The sequence below is a fragment of the Piliocolobus tephrosceles genome, chromosome 9, assembly GCF_002776525.5.
Source record: "Piliocolobus tephrosceles isolate RC106 chromosome 9, ASM277652v3, whole genome shotgun sequence".
Taxonomy (NCBI): domain Eukaryota; kingdom Metazoa; phylum Chordata; class Mammalia; order Primates; family Cercopithecidae; genus Piliocolobus; species Piliocolobus tephrosceles.
In genome coordinates, this window is record NC_045442.1 from 90,369,146 (window position 1) to 90,390,659 (window position 21,514).

At 40.0% G+C, this 21,514-nt stretch overlaps 1 protein-coding gene across 1 annotated transcript in view; it reads right to left on the minus strand.

The window, feature by feature from the left end:
- Positions 1 to 1,711: 1,711 nt before the first annotated feature.
- Positions 1,712 to 21,514, minus strand: part of LOC111536035 (zinc finger protein 25-like) — a 22,397-nt gene continuing 2,594 nt past the window's right edge. Inside the window, 5 exon segments of the mRNA XM_023202295.1 lie at positions 1,712 to 4,662; positions 4,664 to 5,029; positions 5,522 to 5,585; positions 8,697 to 8,792; positions 9,096 to 9,222. Coding sequence (XP_023058063.1) covers positions 3,942 to 4,662; positions 4,664 to 5,029; positions 5,522 to 5,585; positions 8,697 to 8,792; positions 9,096 to 9,222 — 1,374 coding nt within the window. The 3' untranslated portion in view covers positions 1,712 to 3,941.

Consider the following 21,514-nt stretch of genomic DNA (forward strand, 5'->3'; position numbering starts at 1 on the left):
TTTTTTTTTAAATAGAGACAAGGCCTCACTATATTGCCCAGGTTGGTCTTGAATTCCTGGGCTTAAATGATCCTCTCTCCTTGGCCATTCAAAGTGCTAGGATTACAGGTGTGAGCCACTGTGCCTCACCAGTTTTGGTCTTATAGATGACTAAGTGTTTTGGGGAGGGTATTTCAGGTGATGTGCAATTGCTCCATTCTTCCTAGACATCCCAGAATCTGGTCACAACCTCCTTTTTTCCACTACTCTTTTTCTATATGCACATTAAACCTGTTCTCCGCTATTTCCCAGTCTATCAGCCCCTTTATGGTGTCAGTGCTTCCTGATCTATCACTTATAACAGGGCTTATACTGGCATTCTCAGATCTCTGTTTTTCTTCCACACCTGTCTTTTCTATCCCCATTGCTGGACCTGTGTTCATTTTCTCCACTGAGCTACTGAGTGCCACTCCATAACACTGTGCTGACTGACTCTATTACAGATTTATGAGCTCCAGTCACAGCTTGGCTCTCAATCCTATCCTGAAACCTTTTTATTCTCTTCTGGTTGACTGCCATTCATTTTTTTCTACAGCAGCCATTCCAGACTTTCACCATTCTCTTCAAACTTGTTACTCCACCCCACCTTATAAACTCAATAAGGAATTTAGCCTTTTATGTCTCAATTTATCTGTAATCTTTACCAGTCCTCACCACATTCCCTGCTATTTCAGAGGCAGGTCTCTCTCTGTGTGTGTGTGTGTGTGTGTGTATATATATATATATATATATATATTTTGTCTGTTCCTAGTGACTCTGTAAATATGTTCAGGTTTTCTCCATCCTAAGATAAAAATTCCTTTAAGCTTATCTCTTCTTCAGACTCTCTGTGCCTTTTTTTTCTTTACCATCAAACTACCTCAACAGCCTTTCTTCTACTCCTTTAGTCATTGTGAGCCACTATAGTCAAGCTTTGTGCCCACCATCCCAATGAAAGGCTCTCGTTTGTGATGACTTGCTTGCAGAACTCAGCAGCCTCCTTTTGTTCTCACAGTTTCATCTTGTCACAGCACTTGACACCATTTGGACCTCTTTCCTTCCCTGACTGTGTGCTATCTCTGGATGAGTTTACCTACTCTGGTGATTTCATGTAGGAACTTTGTCTGTGTGTACAGTGATGAGTCTCTTATCAGAATCTGTAACTACCTATCGTATGAGCTTTTCCCCAAGGTTCAAACTTGTATTTCCAAATGACTATTCTCCTTTTCCATTCTGCAGAAATGTATCCAAATTTGTATGTAATGTATCCAAAACTGAGCTTATACAACCACCATGGAGAATGGTTTGGAGAACTAAAAATAGAGCTACTGTACAGTCCAGCACTCCTAGGTATATACCTAAAAGAAAGGAAATCAGTATATTGAAGAGATATCTGGACTCCCATGTTTATTGCAGCACTGTTCACAATAGTCAAGATTTGGAAGCATCCTAAGTGTCCATCAACAGACGAATGAACAAAGACGACGTGGGCTGAACACAGTGGCTCACGCCTGTAAACCTAGTACTTTGAGAGGCTGAGGTGGGCAGATCACTTGAGGTCAGGAATTCAAGACCAGCCCGGCCAACATGGCGAAACCTCATCTCTACTAAAAATACAAAACCTAGCCAGGTATGGTGGTGCATGCCTGAAGTCCCAGCTACTTGGCTGAGGCACAAGAATTGCTTCAATTTAATTTAGACAATGTTCATTTCATATTTTACTGCTACAGTCCATCAAGAAATTTCTTGTTTTGATGTTATGACAAGTTAGCAAGTAAAAAACACATTTCTTTGAAAAAATACTTCTAAGCTCAGGCTCTTAACATATAAATATAATGCACAAAATAAATATACTGCAAAAAAACCCCACCCACCTACAAATTGCTGTATGCATAATTTCTGAAACATGTAATATTTATAAAAGCATAACTCTACATTGCTTTTATTTTCAGCTCTAAGTAAAAGAAAAACTTACTTTGTAAAGTGATAGATCATAGGCTCAAGGGCATAAGGTGTCTGCCACAACTACTCAACCCTGCTGGGGTAGTGCAAAGACAGCCACAGGTCAAACATAAACAGAAGTTTTTGTTTGTATTTGTGTTTTCAATACTTTATTTATGGACACTGAAATTTGAATATCATATAATTTTCATGTGTCACAATATTCTTTGATTTTTTTCAACCATTTAGAAATATAAAATCATTCTTAGCTTGCAGGATACAAAAATGGGTAGTGGGCCAGATCAGTCTGATGGACCGTCATTTGTCAAACCCTGACTTAGTGTAGTCAGGAACTGCCCCTAAATCACTTCTAGGAAAACAAACAAACAACAAACAACCAAATCAAGGCACTGGCAGCAAGAAGGTGGGGGATGAATGTTGGGTAGCCAACCTTTTTTTTTTTTTGCAGTGTAATTCACAAAATACAAATAATGATGATAACCTCTAACATATAGCTCTTGTGTCTCAGACACTATTCTAAGTGCTTTGAAAATTTCAACTCATTTAGACCTCAAAGCAATCCTAAGATGTTGTCACTATCACCACTCTTTTATGGGAAGGGAATTGAGGCACAGAGATATTAAGTAGCATGCCCCAGGCTGGAATTGGGGCCCAGGCAGCAGGAGTCCAGAGTCCACACCCTTAACTATGTCATGTTGCTTCTATGAGGAAGAAAAAGTTGGTGAAGAACACTTAGGACTCTCAGACAAAATACAAATGCAGATAGCTCTGCTCCCTGCTCATACATCAACAGTAAGATACATAATACTTCTTACATTGCACTATTTGTTTTCACTGTGTAGACTGTAATAAATATTACTGTTTTTAGCTGTTTAAAAACAGCTCAGGCTTTTGCTATATATAAATGTGTCCCTAATGCAAAACTTGGCTGACATTTGAAAATTTTACAAAAATATTTTAACTTCTTTTTGAAGGATTAGTTTAGTACCACTGTCTATATCCATTTACAAACACCAAAAAATAGGAGAAAAAGAAGCCTTATAATTTAAAAGGAATACTACACTTACAATACAAATATTAACAAGAGTCACTAGTGAGACTTAATGTGCAACATCGTCATACACATAATAGTTACTGAACTAAGGTTACCTATTTCCCTATGCACCATTATGGATGGATTCCACATGCACATTGAACATCCGTAAGTTACATGTTATAGCACACTCACATACAAAGTCCTATATACTAAAAGACATTTAATGTATGTTTAATGATGTTGCCTGATAATTTGTGCTTTTTAAATGCTTCATGTATGTAGACATTTGCAGGTTTCCTTTTAAAATAGAACAATCTTGGCATCAGATCTGCGACATGATTTCTAGTATAACTGTTTCCCTCAGTACAAATTATTTGAATTTTTGTTGAACACCTTCCAAATATTTAAAATATCTATCCAAGTACCAGTGATCTGACATTGAATGAAACAGCAATTCTTAATAAAGGTTTCTATATCTACCACTGTCTTTGCAGTTATCGCTTTGAATTCTTTAGTATATGAGCTCCAATTGTGTAAAGAGATTTCTGGATACTCAAGGAGCTTCTCACTCTTGAACTTTTGGATGTCTACAGCTGGCTGCCCTGACAGAAAATGTATTGACATTCGTTTTACTTACAGGATTTCTCTCCTGTGTGATTTCTATGTTGCAAAACAAAAGTATGACTTCTGAAAGGCTTCCCTCCTGTTTTACAATTTGCATGACTACTGCCACTTATATTATCTAGAATTTAGAAAAGTCTACAATATGATAAAATTTTCTCCCAAATAAATGTACAGAATTTCTCTCTATGTATTTGCTGATACACAGAGAGAGCAAAGATTGTAGCTGAAAATTTTCCTATATTGAGGCCATTCATAAGGTATACCTCTTGTGTGAATTATCTGATTGTTCTGAAGGATGAATTCAGTCAAGAGAATTTCTCAACTCATCTTGCTTCTCAGCCTTCCTCTTCTTTGTGTGTGTCTTCTGATGTGCAGTGAGTTGTGACTTCTTCTGGATAAAGGTTTCCCCACACTCTTGGCACTCACAGGGCTTCTCCCCTGTGTGTTTTCTCTGATGTTTAATAAAATGTGACTTCTGAGAAAAGGACTTCCCACATTCCTTGCATGCATAGGACTTCTCTCCTGTGTGAGTCCTTTGATGTAATCTGAGGACCGAATTCACAGAGAAAGATTTGCCACATTCTGTGCATTCATAGGGCTTCTTCCCTGTGTGTTTTCTCTGATGTTTAGTGAGGTCTGATTTATAGTAAAAGGTTTTCCCACATTTATTACATTCAAAGGGTTTCTCCCCTGTGTGAGTTCGCTGATGTACTGTGAGGGCTGACTTCTGGTAGAAGCATTTCCTACATTCCTTACATTCATAGGGTTTCTCTCCCGTGTGAGTTCTCTGATGAGTTTTGAGGTGTGAATTCCTAGAGAAGAATTTCCCACATTCCTTACATGTATAGGGTTTCTCCCCTGTGTATATTCTCTGATGTACTGTGAGGTGTGACTTCTGGGAAAAGGCTTTCCCACACTCCTTACACTCATAGGGTTTCTCCCCTGTGTGTGTCTTCTGATGTACCATGAGGTATGCCTTCACATAGAAGAACTTCCCACATTCAGTACATTCAAAAGATTTCTCCCGTGTATGTTTTCTGATGTTCTATGAGATGTGGTTTCTGGTAGAAGGATTTCTCACACTGATTACATTCGTAGGGTTTCTCTCCTGCATGGGTTCTCAGATGTCTACTGAGAGATGATAGGTGGTAAAATATTTTCTTACATTCTTTACACTCATAGGTTTTATCTCTCTTGTGAATTTTCTGATGTCTTGTGAGGTCTTCATTTTTGGAGAACAAGTTCCCACATTTATCACAGTCATAGGATTTGCCCTTTGAGTGAGTATGCTGATGTACTATGAGGGCAGACCTCTGGCAGAAGAACTTCCCACATTCCTTACATTCATAGGGTTTCTCTGTGGTACGAGTTTTCTGATGTTTAACTTTCCTAGACAGAAAGTTCCACATTCACTAATGTGTAAGACTTTTAAGGCTTTTTCCCCCCACTAGGTGTATTCTCCAAGTACCTCTGAGGACTGATTTCTAGAGATGCTCCCATATTTATTGGTTCCATAGGGTTTCTCCACTGTGAACATTCTCTGACCTGCACTGTAGTTTAACACTTAGTAAAAGGTGAATCTGCATCTGCATTCTATTCACAGGGTCTCTCAATTGCCTGCTTTCTGTTTTGTGTAATAAAGACTCCCTTTATTATTTAATTCAGAAGAGTAAAAAGACTACTTCAAAGTTTCAGTCTCCTGATCCTGCACAAGGTCTCTATGAAAAGGGGCATTCCCATTTGGATTATATTCCTCGGGATTTGCTCTGCAGTGTTAGTTTTCTCATGTTTAGTATTAACTAGTGTCCTCCCATTTCCAGTAACTCCTTCAAGACTCTTGCTTACAAATCTTTAATCTTAAACATTAATTCTTGAACTTGCCTTGAATTTCCAGCTTGGCTTTCCTGGTATCTTGATTCTAGATCACGAATACTCCATAGGTCTTCTACAAGGGAATCAAAAATTTAATACTTTATAAATATTAACACATTAATATTGTCATAGCATCAATTCTTAGGCTTCAGGCCAATTTCTCATAATGAAAGAACCTCAAATGCAAATTTCCTCTAGCCCATTGTTTTGGAAAAATAAACTAAAACAAACACTAAAAACTGCTGTCACACAAAGAAGAAGGAACCTAGTTGTAGACCCATGTTCTCTGACATTTTTACAAATATAACCTTAAGAGCCTGGAGGCAAAAGTTAATGACAAAAACAGAACAAACAAACAAACAAAAAAACTGGGAGCGGAGAACACAGGACATTTGAAGTGTTGCTGAACAAGAGTGTGGGAAGTATAGAGAATGCTGTGAGCCCCTTAAGGACCATGAACAGTAAGCAGGTTAAGCAAAACTACTGGACAACAGTGTTCCCTGGAATTACATGGAAGACTAAACTGGAAGAAGGAGTTGAAGTATACTGAAGTATAGGTCTTTATTCCCTCAAACCTAGATTACTGTGCTAGGTTTGCTAGTATTTAGCAGACAAACTTCTTCTTTATTTCCTCTTTATCCATCCACAGCAATCTATGTGTCAATACTAAAGGGACTTTCTCAGAACATCAGTTTCCTCAGGCTTAGAGAAAGAGTAGCTTGGGCTTTCACTCTCCATCTAGCTGGCTTTGTTTTTAGGACAGGAAGATGGAGGACCACATATATCCAAAAGGAAGGATTTTCTTAAAAGCATCAGGATAAGCCATCTATATAAGGATGAATTCCTAGTTGTAACACCAGATATTTTCAATCCTGAACATATCCTGACCACCAAATCCTGCACTTCTAAAGCACTTGTTACTTATGACTCAGCACTAGTCTTGAATTTCGATTTCATATCTTACTTTCTCCATCTCTGCTTCCAATTTACTACAGGATCTTTAAAGTTTCAGTTATTAAACATCATTCTAGAATCTTTAGTGACCTTCATATTTATGCATCTTTAAATCCATGAAAGCAAGTGAAAGATTATCAGTAGAGGCTTGGGGTTGGAATTTCATAGCAATGGTGGGGAATACATAAGAAACGTCACTTGACAGAGACTTATGCAACGTTAACTCAGATACACCTGAAATAAGATCATATGTATGGGCCGGGAACGGTGGCTCATGCCTATAATCCCAGCACTTTGGGAGGCTGAGGTGGGTGGATCACGTGAGGTCAGGGGTTCGAGACCAGCCTGATCAACATGGTGAAACTCTGCCTCTACTAAAAATACAAAAATTAGCTGGGCCTGGTGGCAGGCACCTGTAATCCCAGCTACTCAAGAGGCTGAGGCAGAAGAATCGCTTGAACCGGGGAGGTGGAGGTTGCAGTGAGCTGAGATTGCAACACTGCACCCCAGCCTGGGCAACAGAGTATAACTCCATCTCAAAAAAATAAAAAATAAAAAAAATCTTATGTTTGGAAAACATTTTAAGAGCAGAGTAAAATGGAGATTAACAGGTGTCTTGGGACCACAAGGAGAAATAAGTTGCATAGGCAAGAGAGGGCCAGACTAGTTCTTGACAGAAAATTCATTTAAATGAATATTACTAATACCTCCTTACCCTTGTAAGATTTTTATTTTGTCTAAATGACTTAATACTGAGTCAGTATTAATCATACCATGCAGACTTCTGGCAATGTACATATGCTGCATTACACAGCTACTGTGGGAATTTAAATCAACAATTTTTGTTTTGACCCTAACAAGGAAGGAAGTAGAATAAGCAGAACTATCTTATAAGAAGGTAAAAATATGGGATCAGAATATAAATAGGGCAAAGATGCTGGAGAGGTCAATTTTAGGAGTCCTCATCATAAAAACCAATGCACTGGCCTTAAAAATGGATGAGCTCTTATAGGACTTACTAAAAAGCACAGAGCAGAAAGTAGAGAGTGTCTGTCTGTTGTTAATTATTTTATATATGTTTTATTTCTTTTTTTCATGAACATGAGTCTCACGGTGATCCACCCACTTTGGCCTCCCAAAGTGCTCGGATTACAGACGTGAGCCACCATGCCCGGCCAGTCTCTTGTTAATTAATATTCTTTCTTTCAACAAATATCTAGTGAGCAACTAATATGTACTAGGCATTGTTCCTGACACTGGCAACACATCTGTGCACAAGTTAGGAAATACATGACAAACATTTAAGGAGGCAGGATGAGATTGTCGTAGTGTTATCTAAATAAGGTACAGTAGATTTTAGGGAGGTTAAGCAGTGCTCTGTGGGAAGGATAAACACTGTATAGCAGGAAGGAGCAACTCTGAAATGAAAGAATTGATGAGCGGCATAACAATTTCTAATCTGAGCTCAGAGTTTAAAGAAAAAATGGGGAGTTAAAATTGGTGCCAAAATAACTGAAGTATTTTGTCGTTAATAAAAGGAGGGGGATACCACTTAAAAACGTTATAAGTCGGATTTACAAACACTTTATAGTTGTATACTCTAATGGCAGGGAGTAACTGGCGATTCTGGAGAAAAAGACAAAAAAAATCTTACAAGGGTAAGGAGGGATTAGAGTTTGTATATAGGAAAGAGAAGTAAATCTATTTAAAACATGTCTAGCAAAGGAGAGAATTTAAGTGGAGAGAACAAAAACTGGAGGTATGACTTAGGATTTTTAAACATGTGCAAATCAAGTGTCCTTAACTGCTGCCAAAACTATAAGGCATTTTTAAAGAGACTGCCAAGGCCGGGCGTGGTGGCTCATGCCTGTAATCCCAACACTTTGGGAGGCCGAGGAGGGTGAATCACCTGAGGTCTGGAGTTCGAGACGAGCCTGATCAACATGGAGAAAACTCGCCTCTACTAAAATTACCAAATGAGCCAGGCGTGGTGGTGCATGCCTGTAATCCCAGCTACTCGGGAGGCTGAGGCAGGAGAATCACTTGAACCTGGGAGGTGGAGGTTGCAGTGAGTTGAGATGGCAACATTGGACTCCAGCCTGGACAACAAGATTGAAACTCTGTTTCAAAAAAAAAAAAAAAAGTGAGAGATTGCCAAAAAATATATTTCAGAAGGCAAGAGGCACCAACCACTCACCAGTAACATGGGATATAATTTCTTCCAACTCACAGGGCAAGACCTGATGTGGAATTTCTACTTCTAATATCCACGGCTCTTTTCCTTGCTTCAACTTGAAGACCGCATTTGGTTTATTCACATGGTAACCTATGAATGAAAATATCAAGGAAATGATACAAATTGCTTGGAATTTAGGGACTGTGAAAGATGAGGAAGTGGAGTTTCAGGAGAATGATGAAGGTTCCAGTTAGGCTTGGCAAATTTAGATTCTTTCAGTGGGGAGACAGGGACACAAATATTTTTTCTAGTACCCAAAATGGATTTATTAACTTCGAACTCTGAATCATAGCTAATGTCAATCATTCAACCCTATAGGGACCTCTTACATTCCAGTAACCAAGAAGGGAGATGCAAACTACTGGGATTTACACCTGCGGAAGTTTTCCTCACCCACTGAGACCAGGTGACTATAGTTTTCCAGCATCACATCCTTATACAGAGTCCTCTGAGCAGAGGTCAGTAGCTTCCATTCCTCCTTGGTGAATTCCACAATAACATCCTTTAATGTCACGGGTCCCTGGAATAACAAACTTCAGTTCAATCTGAAGTAACCAGAATAGATAGCATACCATTGAAAAGACATGTGAGCTAGCTCTTAGTGTACTAACTGCAAAGTTCACTTTGGAGAGTTAGGATATGTGCCATGCTGTACCCTGCTTTATTCATAGAAGGAATATTTGTTCAGTACATATTTACTGAATTCCCACTCCATGCCTGGAACTCTGCTGAAGATACAAAGAAGAAAAAAAAACGAGTGTCACGTGCTGCATAATGACATTTCAGTTAATGACAGATTCCATATATGATGAAGATCCTGTAAGAAAATGCAGTATTTTTATAGTCTGTTTTTTATGTTTAGATACATAAATTCTTACCATTGTGTTACAAATTGCCTACAGTGTTCAGTACTGTAACATACTATATAGGTTTATAGCCTAGGATCAATGGGCGACACCACATAGCCTAGGTGTGCAGTCAGCTGTACTATCTAGGCTTGTGTAAGGACACCCTATGATGCTTGCATGACGAAGTCACCTAATGATACCTTTCTCAGAACATATCCCCGTCACTAAGTGACACATGATTCTATTCCTGTTACAAGGAGCTTATATTTTGCCAGGGAGACAAAGGTGAAAATGCTAAATTACAGTATGTGTGAAGCAGGTGCCATGATAGAATCATGTACACAATATGAGACCGTCACAAATGGGGGTAATTATTTGCATTTCATATTGTCATGTTAGATTTTATGAGGTGGTCAAACTGACTAACTTTAGGAATAAAGAAAACACAATTGGCAAAGTCATGGATGCATAGAAATCGCAAGTTTAGGAAACCACATATAACTTGGTAGGTATGATATCTATGGTGGGTATATACCTATAGTAGGTATATACCTTGGTAGGTACATACCTATGGTAGGGCATAGGACCAAGATTAGTTAGAAGGTTACAGTGTAAAGTCAAGGGTCAGGACAAGAAGAAATTCTGAATCTGTCTTTTGGACCAGTAAAGTATATTTTGCATACACACTTAACAAATAAATCTCTGCTTATTAATATATTATATACATTTGCATATATTAATGTTTATTAAGAATTAAAGGGGTGGATGTGGTGGCTCAGGCCTGTAACACCAGCTACTTGAGAGGGTGATATGGGAGAATCTCATGAACCTGGGAAGTCAAGGCTGCAGTAAGACACAGCGAAACTCTACCTAAAAAAAAAAATAAAAAATTAGGCTGGGTGCAGTGGCCCATGCCTGTAATTCCACCACTTTTAGAGGTTGAAGCAGGTGGATAACCTGAAGGCAGTAGTTTGAGACCAGCCTGGCCAACATGGCAAAACCCCATCTCTGCTAAAAATTACAAAAATTCACCAGGCGTGGTGGCATGCACCTGTAGTCCCATCTACTCAGGAAATTGAGCCAAGAGAATGGCTTGAACCTGGGAGGCAGAGGTTGCAGTAAACCAAGATCGTGCCACTGAATTCCAGCTTGGGTGACAGAGCGAGACTCCATCTCAATAATAATAATAAACTTAATAAGTTTCTTTTGTTCATATAAGAGAAAACATAAATAGATATTCTGCTATTTCATACTATGTGAAATGTCTTATATATCTCTGGGATGCTCACCATTCACTGTGTAGATGGAAATACAGACACTAGGAGCCACTGAAGAGACGTATCAAGTAAGCACTGGAGTTATAGGGGTAAATGAGTGGCTTAGGAGTTATAGGGGTAAATGAGTGGCTTAGGAGAAAACTTTAATGTAGAAGTAGCAAATGGCACATTAGAAAAATCAGAAAAACATTTATATGAAAGCAATAGCAGTGGGGGAAAGAAGTATAATGTGACTTTGTAATTAATTGGAAATTAGTTAATAACCACTGAGAGAAAGAGGGAGGGCAGCTCCCATAGTGTCTGGATGCCTTGCTTGTGGGTACAGTCATAGTGCCAATTATTTTCATTCCTTCACTTTTATTGGTAGAACTGTTTAAGGCTATGAAATTTCTTCTGATCATTGCTTTATTTATATTCCATGAAATCTAAAAGGCAGTATTTTTACTTGCAGAACATCTTGGCTGGATATAAATTGTTGGGTTTTTTTTTCTTTTTTCTTTTGCGATAGAGTCTGGCTCTGTCTCCCAGGCTGGATGACGCAATCTTGGCTCACTGCAACCTCCGCCTCCCAGGTTCAAACGATTCTCCTACATCAGCCTCCCAAGTACCTGGGATTACAGGTGCCTGCCACCACACCCTGCTAATTTTTGTATTTTTAGTAGAGACGGGGTTTTGGCATGTTGGCCAGGCTGGTCTCGAACTCCTGACCTCAGATAATCTGCCCGCCTTGGCCTCCCAAAGTGCTAGGATTACCGGCCCGAGCCACCATGCCCAGCCGGTTCGGCTTTTTGTTTGTTTGTTTGTTTGTTTGTTTTGACATGGAGTCTCACTCTGTTGCCCAGGCTGGAGTGCAGTGGTGGGATCTCAGCTCACTGCAAGCTCCACCTCCCAGGTTCACACCATTCTTCTGCCTCAGCCTCCCGAGTAGCTGGGACTACAGGCGCACGCCACCACGCCCGGCTAATTTTTTATAAACTAACATTATTGTGTGGCAACAAGGAAGTCTGTAAATGAAACAGGAATACAAGGAAAAGGATAAGTTGGGCAGGAGTTAATGAGTTGAATTTCATTTATTCTGTGCTTAAAGTGACTGTGGAACATAAAGCTGGAATTGTCCATTTTGGCAGATACACATAGGAGTAAGTTTCCACAAACAGAATTTTCAAATATATTAAAAAATAGAGTTCTAGAAGAGCCCAGAAAAGAAGCTGTGGGGACTGGGCATGGTGGCTCATGCCTGTAATCCCAGCACTTTGGGAGGCCAAAGTGGATGGATCACGAGGTCAGGAGATCGAGACCATCCTGGCTAACACGGTGAAACCCTGTCTCTACTGAAAAAAAAAAAAAAAAAAAAAAAAAATTAGCCGGGCATGGTCGTGGGCGCCTGTAGTCCCAGCTACTCAGGAGGCTAAGGCAGCAGAATGGCGTGAACCTGGGAGGCAGAGCTTGTAGTCAGCCAAGATCGAATCACTGCACTCCTGCCTGGATGACCGAGTGAGACTCTGTCTCAAAAAAAAAAAAAAAAAAAAAAAGAAGAAGCAGCAGCAGCTGTGGGAACAGCAGTATCTGAGATAATGGCAGGAGACTAGACCCAGACTACGGAGCCTGAGAGAACTTCTCTAAACGTAAGAGACCAGGAAGAGTATCTAGGAAACCAAAGAAAGGGAGACTTACAAATAAGGGACAGTAGTAGTTCAAAATCCAAACGTAAAGAGTCCAAATTAGCATAACCACACACCAGCACAACAAAGGAGTGAAAGCTGTGATAAGTAAGCAGGCCTTTTGAGAAATTTTGGAAATATCTAGAATTCCTAAGACCAGATAAGAGAATCCAGCTCTTGTACACACATCCTAACAAAGAGCTCATGTAAACTTCTGTGCTCAGAGTCAAAGGGCTAGGGTTTGGCAAGGACAGAAGAATGATTGATAGGAAAATTATTAAAGACTCCCCACTTAAAAAACAACAACAAAAACCGAAGAGCATCCAGTATAAAGCAAGAGCTGATGAAGAGACCCCACTACATAATGGTACCAAGGTCAATTGGGCAACATGATTACTTCACCAGGGTGCCTAAATATGGGCACAATACAGACAAAAAGAGAAACACAAATTGTGTGATATACACACATAGACATTTTATTCTGTTGAAATACATCTGTATTTATTTAAAGCAACACTTCTATTTCTGTGAAAACATACAAGTACTAGTTTCTTAGATGACAGCAATTCTATTTCAGCAATTAAGAGATTACCTAAGAGAATAAGGACAAAACTAACATATGACTTTTCATATGTAGAACCCAATGTTAAAGACAAAGAAAAAACACCCACAAAGGATAAGGTTTTGAACCTAGAATTCCATGCCCTGCCAAATTTTTCATTCAAGGATAATAAAAAAAGATGTTTTCATAAATATAAAGATGTTAAAAGCATACAAATGAAGCACTAATTTTGCAAGGCATTCTAGAATATACTTAATAGAAACTACAAAAAAAACCACATGGCAAATCAGATCTAAAAGCTAATAGGGCCGGTTGCAGTGGCTCACGCCTGTAATCCCAGCACTTTCGGAGGCTGAGGCGGGCAGATCACCTGAGGTTGGGAGTTCAAGACCAGCCTGACCAACATGGAAAAACCCCGTCTCTATTAAATATATAAAATTAGTCAGGCATGGTGGCTCTTGCCAGTAATCCCAGCTACTCATGAGGCTGAGGCAGGAGAATTGCTTGAACCCAGGACACGGAGGTTCTGGCGAGCCGAGATCGTGGCATTGCACTCCAGCCTGGGCAACAAAGATTGAAACTCCATCTCAAAAAAAAAAAAAAAAAAAAAAAAAAAAAGCGAACAGATGGCCGGGGCAATGGCTCATGCCTGTAATCCCAGCACTTTGGGAGGCTGAGGCAGGTGGATCATGAGGTCAGGAGTTCAAGACCAGCCTGACCAAGATGGTGAAACCCCATCTCTACTAAAAATACAAAAAATTAGCTGGGTATGGTGACGGGTGCCTGTAATCCCAGCTACTCGGGAGGCTGAGGCAGAGATTTGCTTGAACCCAGGAGGCACAGGTTGTAGTGAGCCAAGATTGTGCCACTGCACTCCAGCCTGGGTGAGAGAGCGAGACTCTGTCTCAAAAAAAAAAAAAAAAAAAAAAAAGCTAACGGTTATGTAAGAACTTATTTCTCATATAGCCATAACAGGAAACTATACAATTTAAAACAGACTGCTTATAGAAGAAGGGAAAAGGAAAAGACTATTTTGTATACTAAACTCTCCTTCTAAATACTTATAAATATGTTAACAAAGTGCTCACATCTTTTCATGAAATATTCACTGAAAGACCATTTTCTGGACCAGAAAAATATCTTAAACTAAAAGAATTGAAATCTACCAAATATATTCTCTGAACACAGTAGACTTAAAAACTAGAAATCAGTAACAGAAACTTATCTGCAGTGTCATCAAATCCTTGAAAATAATAGGTGAGCACTTTGTTTAATATTATTGGAAAATAACATTTGAAGTTAGTTCTCTGAAAAAAACTAACAAAGCTGATAAACCTGTATCAAGAATGACCAAGATAAAAAATACATGTTAACAATATCAGAAATGAAAACGCAAATAGTTACTATAGGCCCTACAAACAGTAAAAGGATAATAAGAGAATAATAAGAACCGGTCTATGTGCATAAATTTGACAACTTAAATTACATGGATTAATTCTTTGAAAGAAGATAACTACCAAAACTCACTCAGGAAGAAATACCTAAAATAAATAATCCTAGTATCAATTATATTAAATGAACCGAATCTGTAGTTAAAAACCTTTCAACATGAGTGACTTCACGAGAAATGGTAACTTTGGGAGCTCTAAGAATTGGTCCCTCCACTAAGGCAATCATTAAAGCTGACAAAAACTGATAGAATCAACTTTTTGGAACTCTAGAATCTTTTTTTTTTTTTTTTAAACCACCAACCAGTGGAGTACTTTCTTTTTCTTTTCTTTTCTTTTTTTTTTTTTTTTTGAGACAGAGTCTCACTCTGTCACCCAGGCTGGAGTGCAACTCCATGATCTCAGGTCACTGCAACTACAACCTCTTCCTCTTGGGTTCAAGCAGTTCTTCCACCCCAGCCTCCCAAGTAGCTGGAATTACAGGCACCCATCACCACGCCCAGCTAATTTTCATATGTTTAGTAGAGACAGGGTTTCACCATATTGGCCAGGCTGGTCTAGAACTCCTGACCTCAGGTGATCCACCCACCTCAACCTCCCAAAGTGCTGGGATTATAGGCGTGAGCCACTGCACTCAGCCTCAGTGGAGTACTTAATAAAGAAAGAGGCTGCTAAATTTTGGGGAGAAAGTGTGTGGCACGTTTTTCTTACTGGCCTACTGATATAGTTTGCATGTGTGTCCCCTCCAAATTTCATGCTGAAATATAATCCACAGTGTGGGAGTTGGGGACTGGTGGGAGGCATTTGGGTCGCAGGGGTGTATCTCTTATGGATGGTTTAGCACCATTCTCTTGATGATGAGTGAGTTCTCACTCGGTTCACACGAGATCTGGTTATTTAAAAGAGTCTGGCACCAGGCGTGGTGACTCACGCTTGTAATCCCAGCACTTTGGGAGGCCGAGGTGGGTGGATAACCTGAGGTCAGGAGTTTGAGACCAGCCTGGCCAACATGGCGAAACCCTGTCTCTACTGAAAATACAAAAATTAGGAGGGTGTGGTGGTCCATGCCTGTAGTCCCTACTACTTGGGAAGCTGAGGGAGGAGAATCACTTGAACCTGGGAGGCAGAGGTTGCTGTGATCCAAGATCATGCCACTGCACTCCAGCCTGGGTAACAGAGCGAGACTCACCTCAAAAAAATAAATAAATAAACAAATAAATAAAGAGTCTAGGACCTACCCCTTATCTCTCTCTCTTGCTCCCACTGTCACTATGTGATGTACTGGCTCCTGCTTCACTTTCTGCCATGAGTAAAAGCTCCCTGAGGCCTCACCAGAAGCTGAGCAGATGCCAGTGCTATGCCTCCTGTACAGCCTGCATAACCATGAGCCAATTAAACCTCTTTTCTTTATAAATGACACAGCCTCAGGTATTTATTTGTAGCAATGCAAAAAACAACTAACACAAAATTGGTACTGAGGAGTAGAGCATTGCTATAAAGATACCTGAAGATGCAGAAGCAGCTTTGGAACTGAGTAACAAGCAGAGGTTGGAAGAATTCAGAGGGCTCAGAAGAAGACACTAAGATGAGGGAAAGTTTGAAACTTCTAAGAGACTGGTTAAATGGTTGTGGCCAAAATGTTGATAGTGATATGGACAGTGAAGGCTAAGCTGATGAGGTCTCAGAAGAAAATGAGAATTTATTGGAAACTGGAGTATAGGTCACCCATGTTTTGTCCTGGCACAGAGCTTGGTTGCATGTCCTAGGGATCTGTGGAAGACTGAACTTAAGAATGATGACCGAGGGTATCTGGCAGAAGAAATTTCTAAGCAGCAAAGCATTCAAGATGTGGCCTGACTGCTCCTAACAGCCTATGATCAAATACAGGAGCAAAGAAATGACTTAAAGTTGGAACTGATATTTAAAAGGGAATGAAAGCATAAAGTCTGGAAAGTTTGCAGCCTGAGCCTGTGGTACAGAAAGAATCCAAGCCCAAGCAGTGGCGGAGCAACCACTTGCTAGAATGATTAGCATGACTGAAATGGAGCCAAGTAACACTCCAAGACAATGGGGAAAAAGCCTTAAAGGCATATCAGAGATCGTCAGGACAGCGCCTTCCATCACAGGCCCAGAGGCCTAGGAGGAATTAATGGTTTCAGGGGCCATGCCTAGGGCAGTGCTGCCCTGTGCAGCCTTGTGACACTGCTCCCCACATCTCAGCTGCTCTGGTTCCAGCTTCAGCTCAAAGGGGCCCAGGTACAGCTTGAGCCACAGTTCAGTAGGGCACAATCTGTAATCCTTCATGGTTTCCATCTAGTGTTAAGTCTGCAGATGCTTAGAATGCAAGCATGAAGGAGACTTGGCAGCTTCCCCCAGATTTCAGAGGATGTACTAGAAAGCCTGGGTGTCTGGGCAGAAGTCTGCCACAGAGATGGAGCCCCTACAGAGAACCTACTAGGGCAATGTTGAGGGGAAATGGGTTGGAGCCTCCATAAAAAGCCCCACCAGGGTACTGCCTAATGGAGCTGTGGGAAGGGGGCCACTGCCCTGCATACTTTGGAATGCTAGAGCCACCAGCCACTTGCAACCTCAGCATGGAAAAGCTGAAAGAGGTCAACTCCAACCATTAAGATTAATCCATTAATCCATTAAGATTAAAGCAGATTTCTTAACAGAAACTACGAAAGCCGAAAGGCAGTGTGATGACATATTAAAGTGCTGAAAGAAAAGAATTCTATTTCAACAACTCTTTTCCATTAAGACTATCCATCAATAATGCAGAAGAAAGTAAGGCATTCCAAGATAAACAAAAGCTAAAGGACTCTGTTTCTAGTAGACCTGCCTTATAAGAAATGTTACAAGGAGTCCTTCAGTCTGAAATGAAAGGACACTAGACAATAATTCAGGACCATACGAAGCTATAAAGAACACAGGTGAATGCAACTATATAGGTAAATATAAAAGCCAATATTGTTGTATTTTTAAAATTATATCTCCTCTCTTTGCTTCCTATAGGATTTAAAAGACAAATGCATAAAATAGTAACTATAAATATACGTTAGTGGCCACACAACATACAAAAATGTAATTTGTGACAGTAACAGCATAAAGGGGGGAGAAACAGAGCTATATATCAGCAATTTTTATATACTACTGAAGCTAAGTTGGTATCAATTCAAAGTAGATTGTTAAAAATTAGAAAAGTTAATTGTAATGCTAAGAGTAACCACTAAAAACACCTTTAAATATTCACAAAAAGAAATGAGGAGGAAAGCAAAATGGTACATTAGAAAAAATGTAAAAAGAAGGCAGTATTGGAGGGTATTAGTGTGTTATCACATTGTTATAAAGAACTACCTGAGGCTGGGTGAGGTGGCTCATTCCTGTAATCCCAGCACTTTGGGAGGCTGAGGCAAGCACATCACTTGAGGTCAGGAGTTCAACATGGCCAACATGGTGAAACCTCTACTAAAAATACAAAAATTAGCCAGGTGTGGTGGCATGCACTTGTAATCCCAGCTACTTGGGAGGCTGAGCCAGGAAACTCTCTTGAATCCAGGGGGCGGAGTTGCAGTGAGCCAAGACTGCACCACTGCACTCCAGCCTGAGTGACAGAGCAGGACTCTATCTCGATTAAAGAAAAAAAAAAAAAAAAAAGAACTACCTGAGACTGGGTAATTTAATTTACAAAGAAAAGAGCTTTAATTGGCTCATGGTTCCACAGGCTGTATAGGAAGCATGACTGTGGAGGCCTCCGGAAACTTACAATCATAGCAGAAGGTGAAGGAGAAGTAGGCACATATTCACATTGGCACAGCAGGAGAGAGTGGGCAAAGGGGGAAGTGCTACACACTTTTAACCAGATCTTGTCAGAACTCACTCACTATCACAAAAACAGCAAGGGAGAAGTCTGCCCCCATGATCCAATCACCTGCCACCAGGCCCCTCCTCCAACACTGAGAGTTACAATTTGATATGAGATTTGGTTGGGGACACAGAGCCAAACCTTATCACAGAGGAATTAAAGGAAAAGATATAAAGTATGCCAAAGAAAAATGCCAAGTTGCAGAAGTAAGTCTTTATCAAACATCACTTTAAATAGATTAGACTCAACAGTTAAAGGCAGATATGGACTGAATGGATATTAAAAACATGATTCGAATACATGCCTTCTAAAATTAAATTTAGATGCAAAGGCACAAGTAGGCTGAAAAGAAAGGATGGAAAAAGGCATTTCACAAAAATAGCAGTAACCAAAAGAGAGCTGGCTGGCTATACTAAGATGAGACCTAAATAAATGAGATGGCATCCTGTATTCATGGACTGGGAGACTTAATATGGTTGAAATGACAATACTACCCAAAGAAATCTACCGATTCAAATCAGTCCCTATCAAATTCCCAATGGCTTTTGCACAGAAATGGAAAAGATTATCCTCCAATTCATACAGAATGGCAAGGGGTCCCCAGTAGCCAAAACAACACTGGAAAAGAAGAATAAAGTCAGAGGACTCACACTTCACAATTTCACAACTTACTGCAAAGCTACAGTTATCAAAACAGTGAGGTACTGGCATTAGGACACACATACAGTCTAATGGGATAGAACTGAGTTCAGAAATAAACCCACATATCTACCACCACATGATTTTCTTCATCTTTTTCTTTCTTTTTTTTTCTGAAACAGGGTCTCACTGGTCAGAGTGCAATGGTGCAGTCATGGCTTACTGCAGCCTGGACCTCCCCAGGCTCAGGTGATTCCCCTGCCTCAGCCTCCCAAGTACCTGGGACTAAAAGTGTATACCACCCACCTGGCTAATTTTTGTATTTTGTAGAGACAGGGTCTTGCCGTGTTGCCCAGGATGGTTTCAAATTCCTGGGCTCAAAAGATCTGCCCACCTTGGTCACCTAAAGTGTTAGGATTACAGGCATGAGCCACTATATCCAACAAGGCTGCCAAGACCATTCAGTGGGAAAAGAATAGTCTCTTCACCAAATAATACTGGGAAAACTCAATACCCACATGCATGAGTTAAATGGGACTTCTATCTCACATCATATGCAAAAACAAATTCAAAACGGATCAATGACCTAAATATATGAGTTAAATATGGAGAACTCTTAGAAGAAAACACAGCCTACCTTGAATTTGGCAAGGGACTCTTCTATATGACACCAAAAGCACAAACAAAAGAAAAATAAATTGTACTTCATCATAATTTGAAATGTTTGCGCATTATAGAACACTGTCACAATAGAGAAAAGACAACTCACAATGTGGAAAATATTTGCAAATAATCTGAGACAGAGTCTCCCTCTGTTGCCCAGGCTGCAGTGCAGCAGCGCCACCTCAGCTCACCACAACCTCCGCCTCCTGGATTCAAGCAATTCTGCTTCAGCCTTCCAAGTAGCTGGGACTACAGGCATGCGCCACCATGCCTAACCAATTTTTGTATTTTTAATAGACACGGGGTTTCACCATGTTGGCCAGGCTGGTCTCAAACTCCTGACCTCATGAGCCACCTGCCTCGGCCTCCCAAAGTGTTGGGATTACAGGTGTGAGCCACTGCACCCGACCGATCTTTTTTTTTTTTTTTTTTTTTTTAAAAAGAGTCTTGCTCTGTCACCCAGGCCGGAGTGCAGTGGTGCCATCTCGACTCACTGCAACTTCCACCTCCTAGGTTCAAGTGATTCTCCTGCCTCAGCCTCCCACGTAGCTAGGACTACAGGCACATACCACCAAACCCAGCTAAGTTTTGTATTTTTAGTAGAGACAGGGTTTCACTATATTGACCAGGCTGGTCTGAACTCCTGACCTTGAGTGATCCGCCCACCCTGGCCTCCCAAAATGCAGGGATTACAGGCGTGAGCCACTGTGCCTGGCCATAAAACATTCTTATACTTCAACAACAAAAAGATAAACAGCCCAGTTAGGAAATGGGCAAAGAACCTGAGTGTACATTTCTCCAAATCACACAACTCACCCTTGAACAACACAGGCTTGGATGCAGATTATTTTCAACCAAACATAGATTGAAAATACAGTATTTGCAAGATTGGAAACACACCCATATGGAGGGCCAAGTTTTTGCATACATGGGTTCTGAAGGGCTGACTGCAGTATGTGTGGACTTGAGTATGTGTGGATTTTAGTACATGCAGGGGTCCTGGAACCAATCACCTGCATATACCAAATGATGACAGTATATACAAATGGCTAAAAAGCACACTAGAAAAAAAAATAGAAAAAAAAAGCAAACTAGATGTTCAACATCATTCAACTCTAAAGAAATGCAATGCAAAACCGCAACAATAACCACTTTATCCCCCATCCCAATTATAATGGGCATAATTTTAAAAATGGAGAACAGGTGTAGGGGGTATATGGAGAAACTGAAACCATTGTACATTGCTAATGGGAATGTAAAATGGTGCAGCTGCTGTGGAAGTTTGGCAGTTTCTCAAAAATTTAAACATAGAATTTCCATACATCCCAGCAATTCCATTTTTAGGTATATACCCAAAATAATTGAAACTAGGTATCAAATACTTATAGATGAATTTGCATAACAGCAGTATTCATTATAACCAAAAAGTAGAAACCACCCAAATGTCTGTCAATGGATGAATGGATAAACAAATTGTGGAGTATATACACAATGGCATTTTAGCCATAAAAAGGAATGATGTACTGATACATGCTTCAAGGTGGATGAACCTGGAAAATATACTAAGTGAAAGAAGGCAGACACAAAAGGTCACATAATGTGTGATCTCACTTACATGAAATATCTAGAATAGGTAGATCCATAGAGACAGAAAACATATTAGTGGTTGCCAGGGGATGGGGGAGAGAGAATGGGGAATGACTGCTTAATGGGTACAGGGTTTTCTTTTGGGATGGTGAAAATGTTTTGAAACTAGGTAGAAGTGGTGTTACACAACACTGTGAATGTACTGTATATTAATACCTCACAATTGCACAATTGTATAATTTTAAATGATGAATAGTATGTG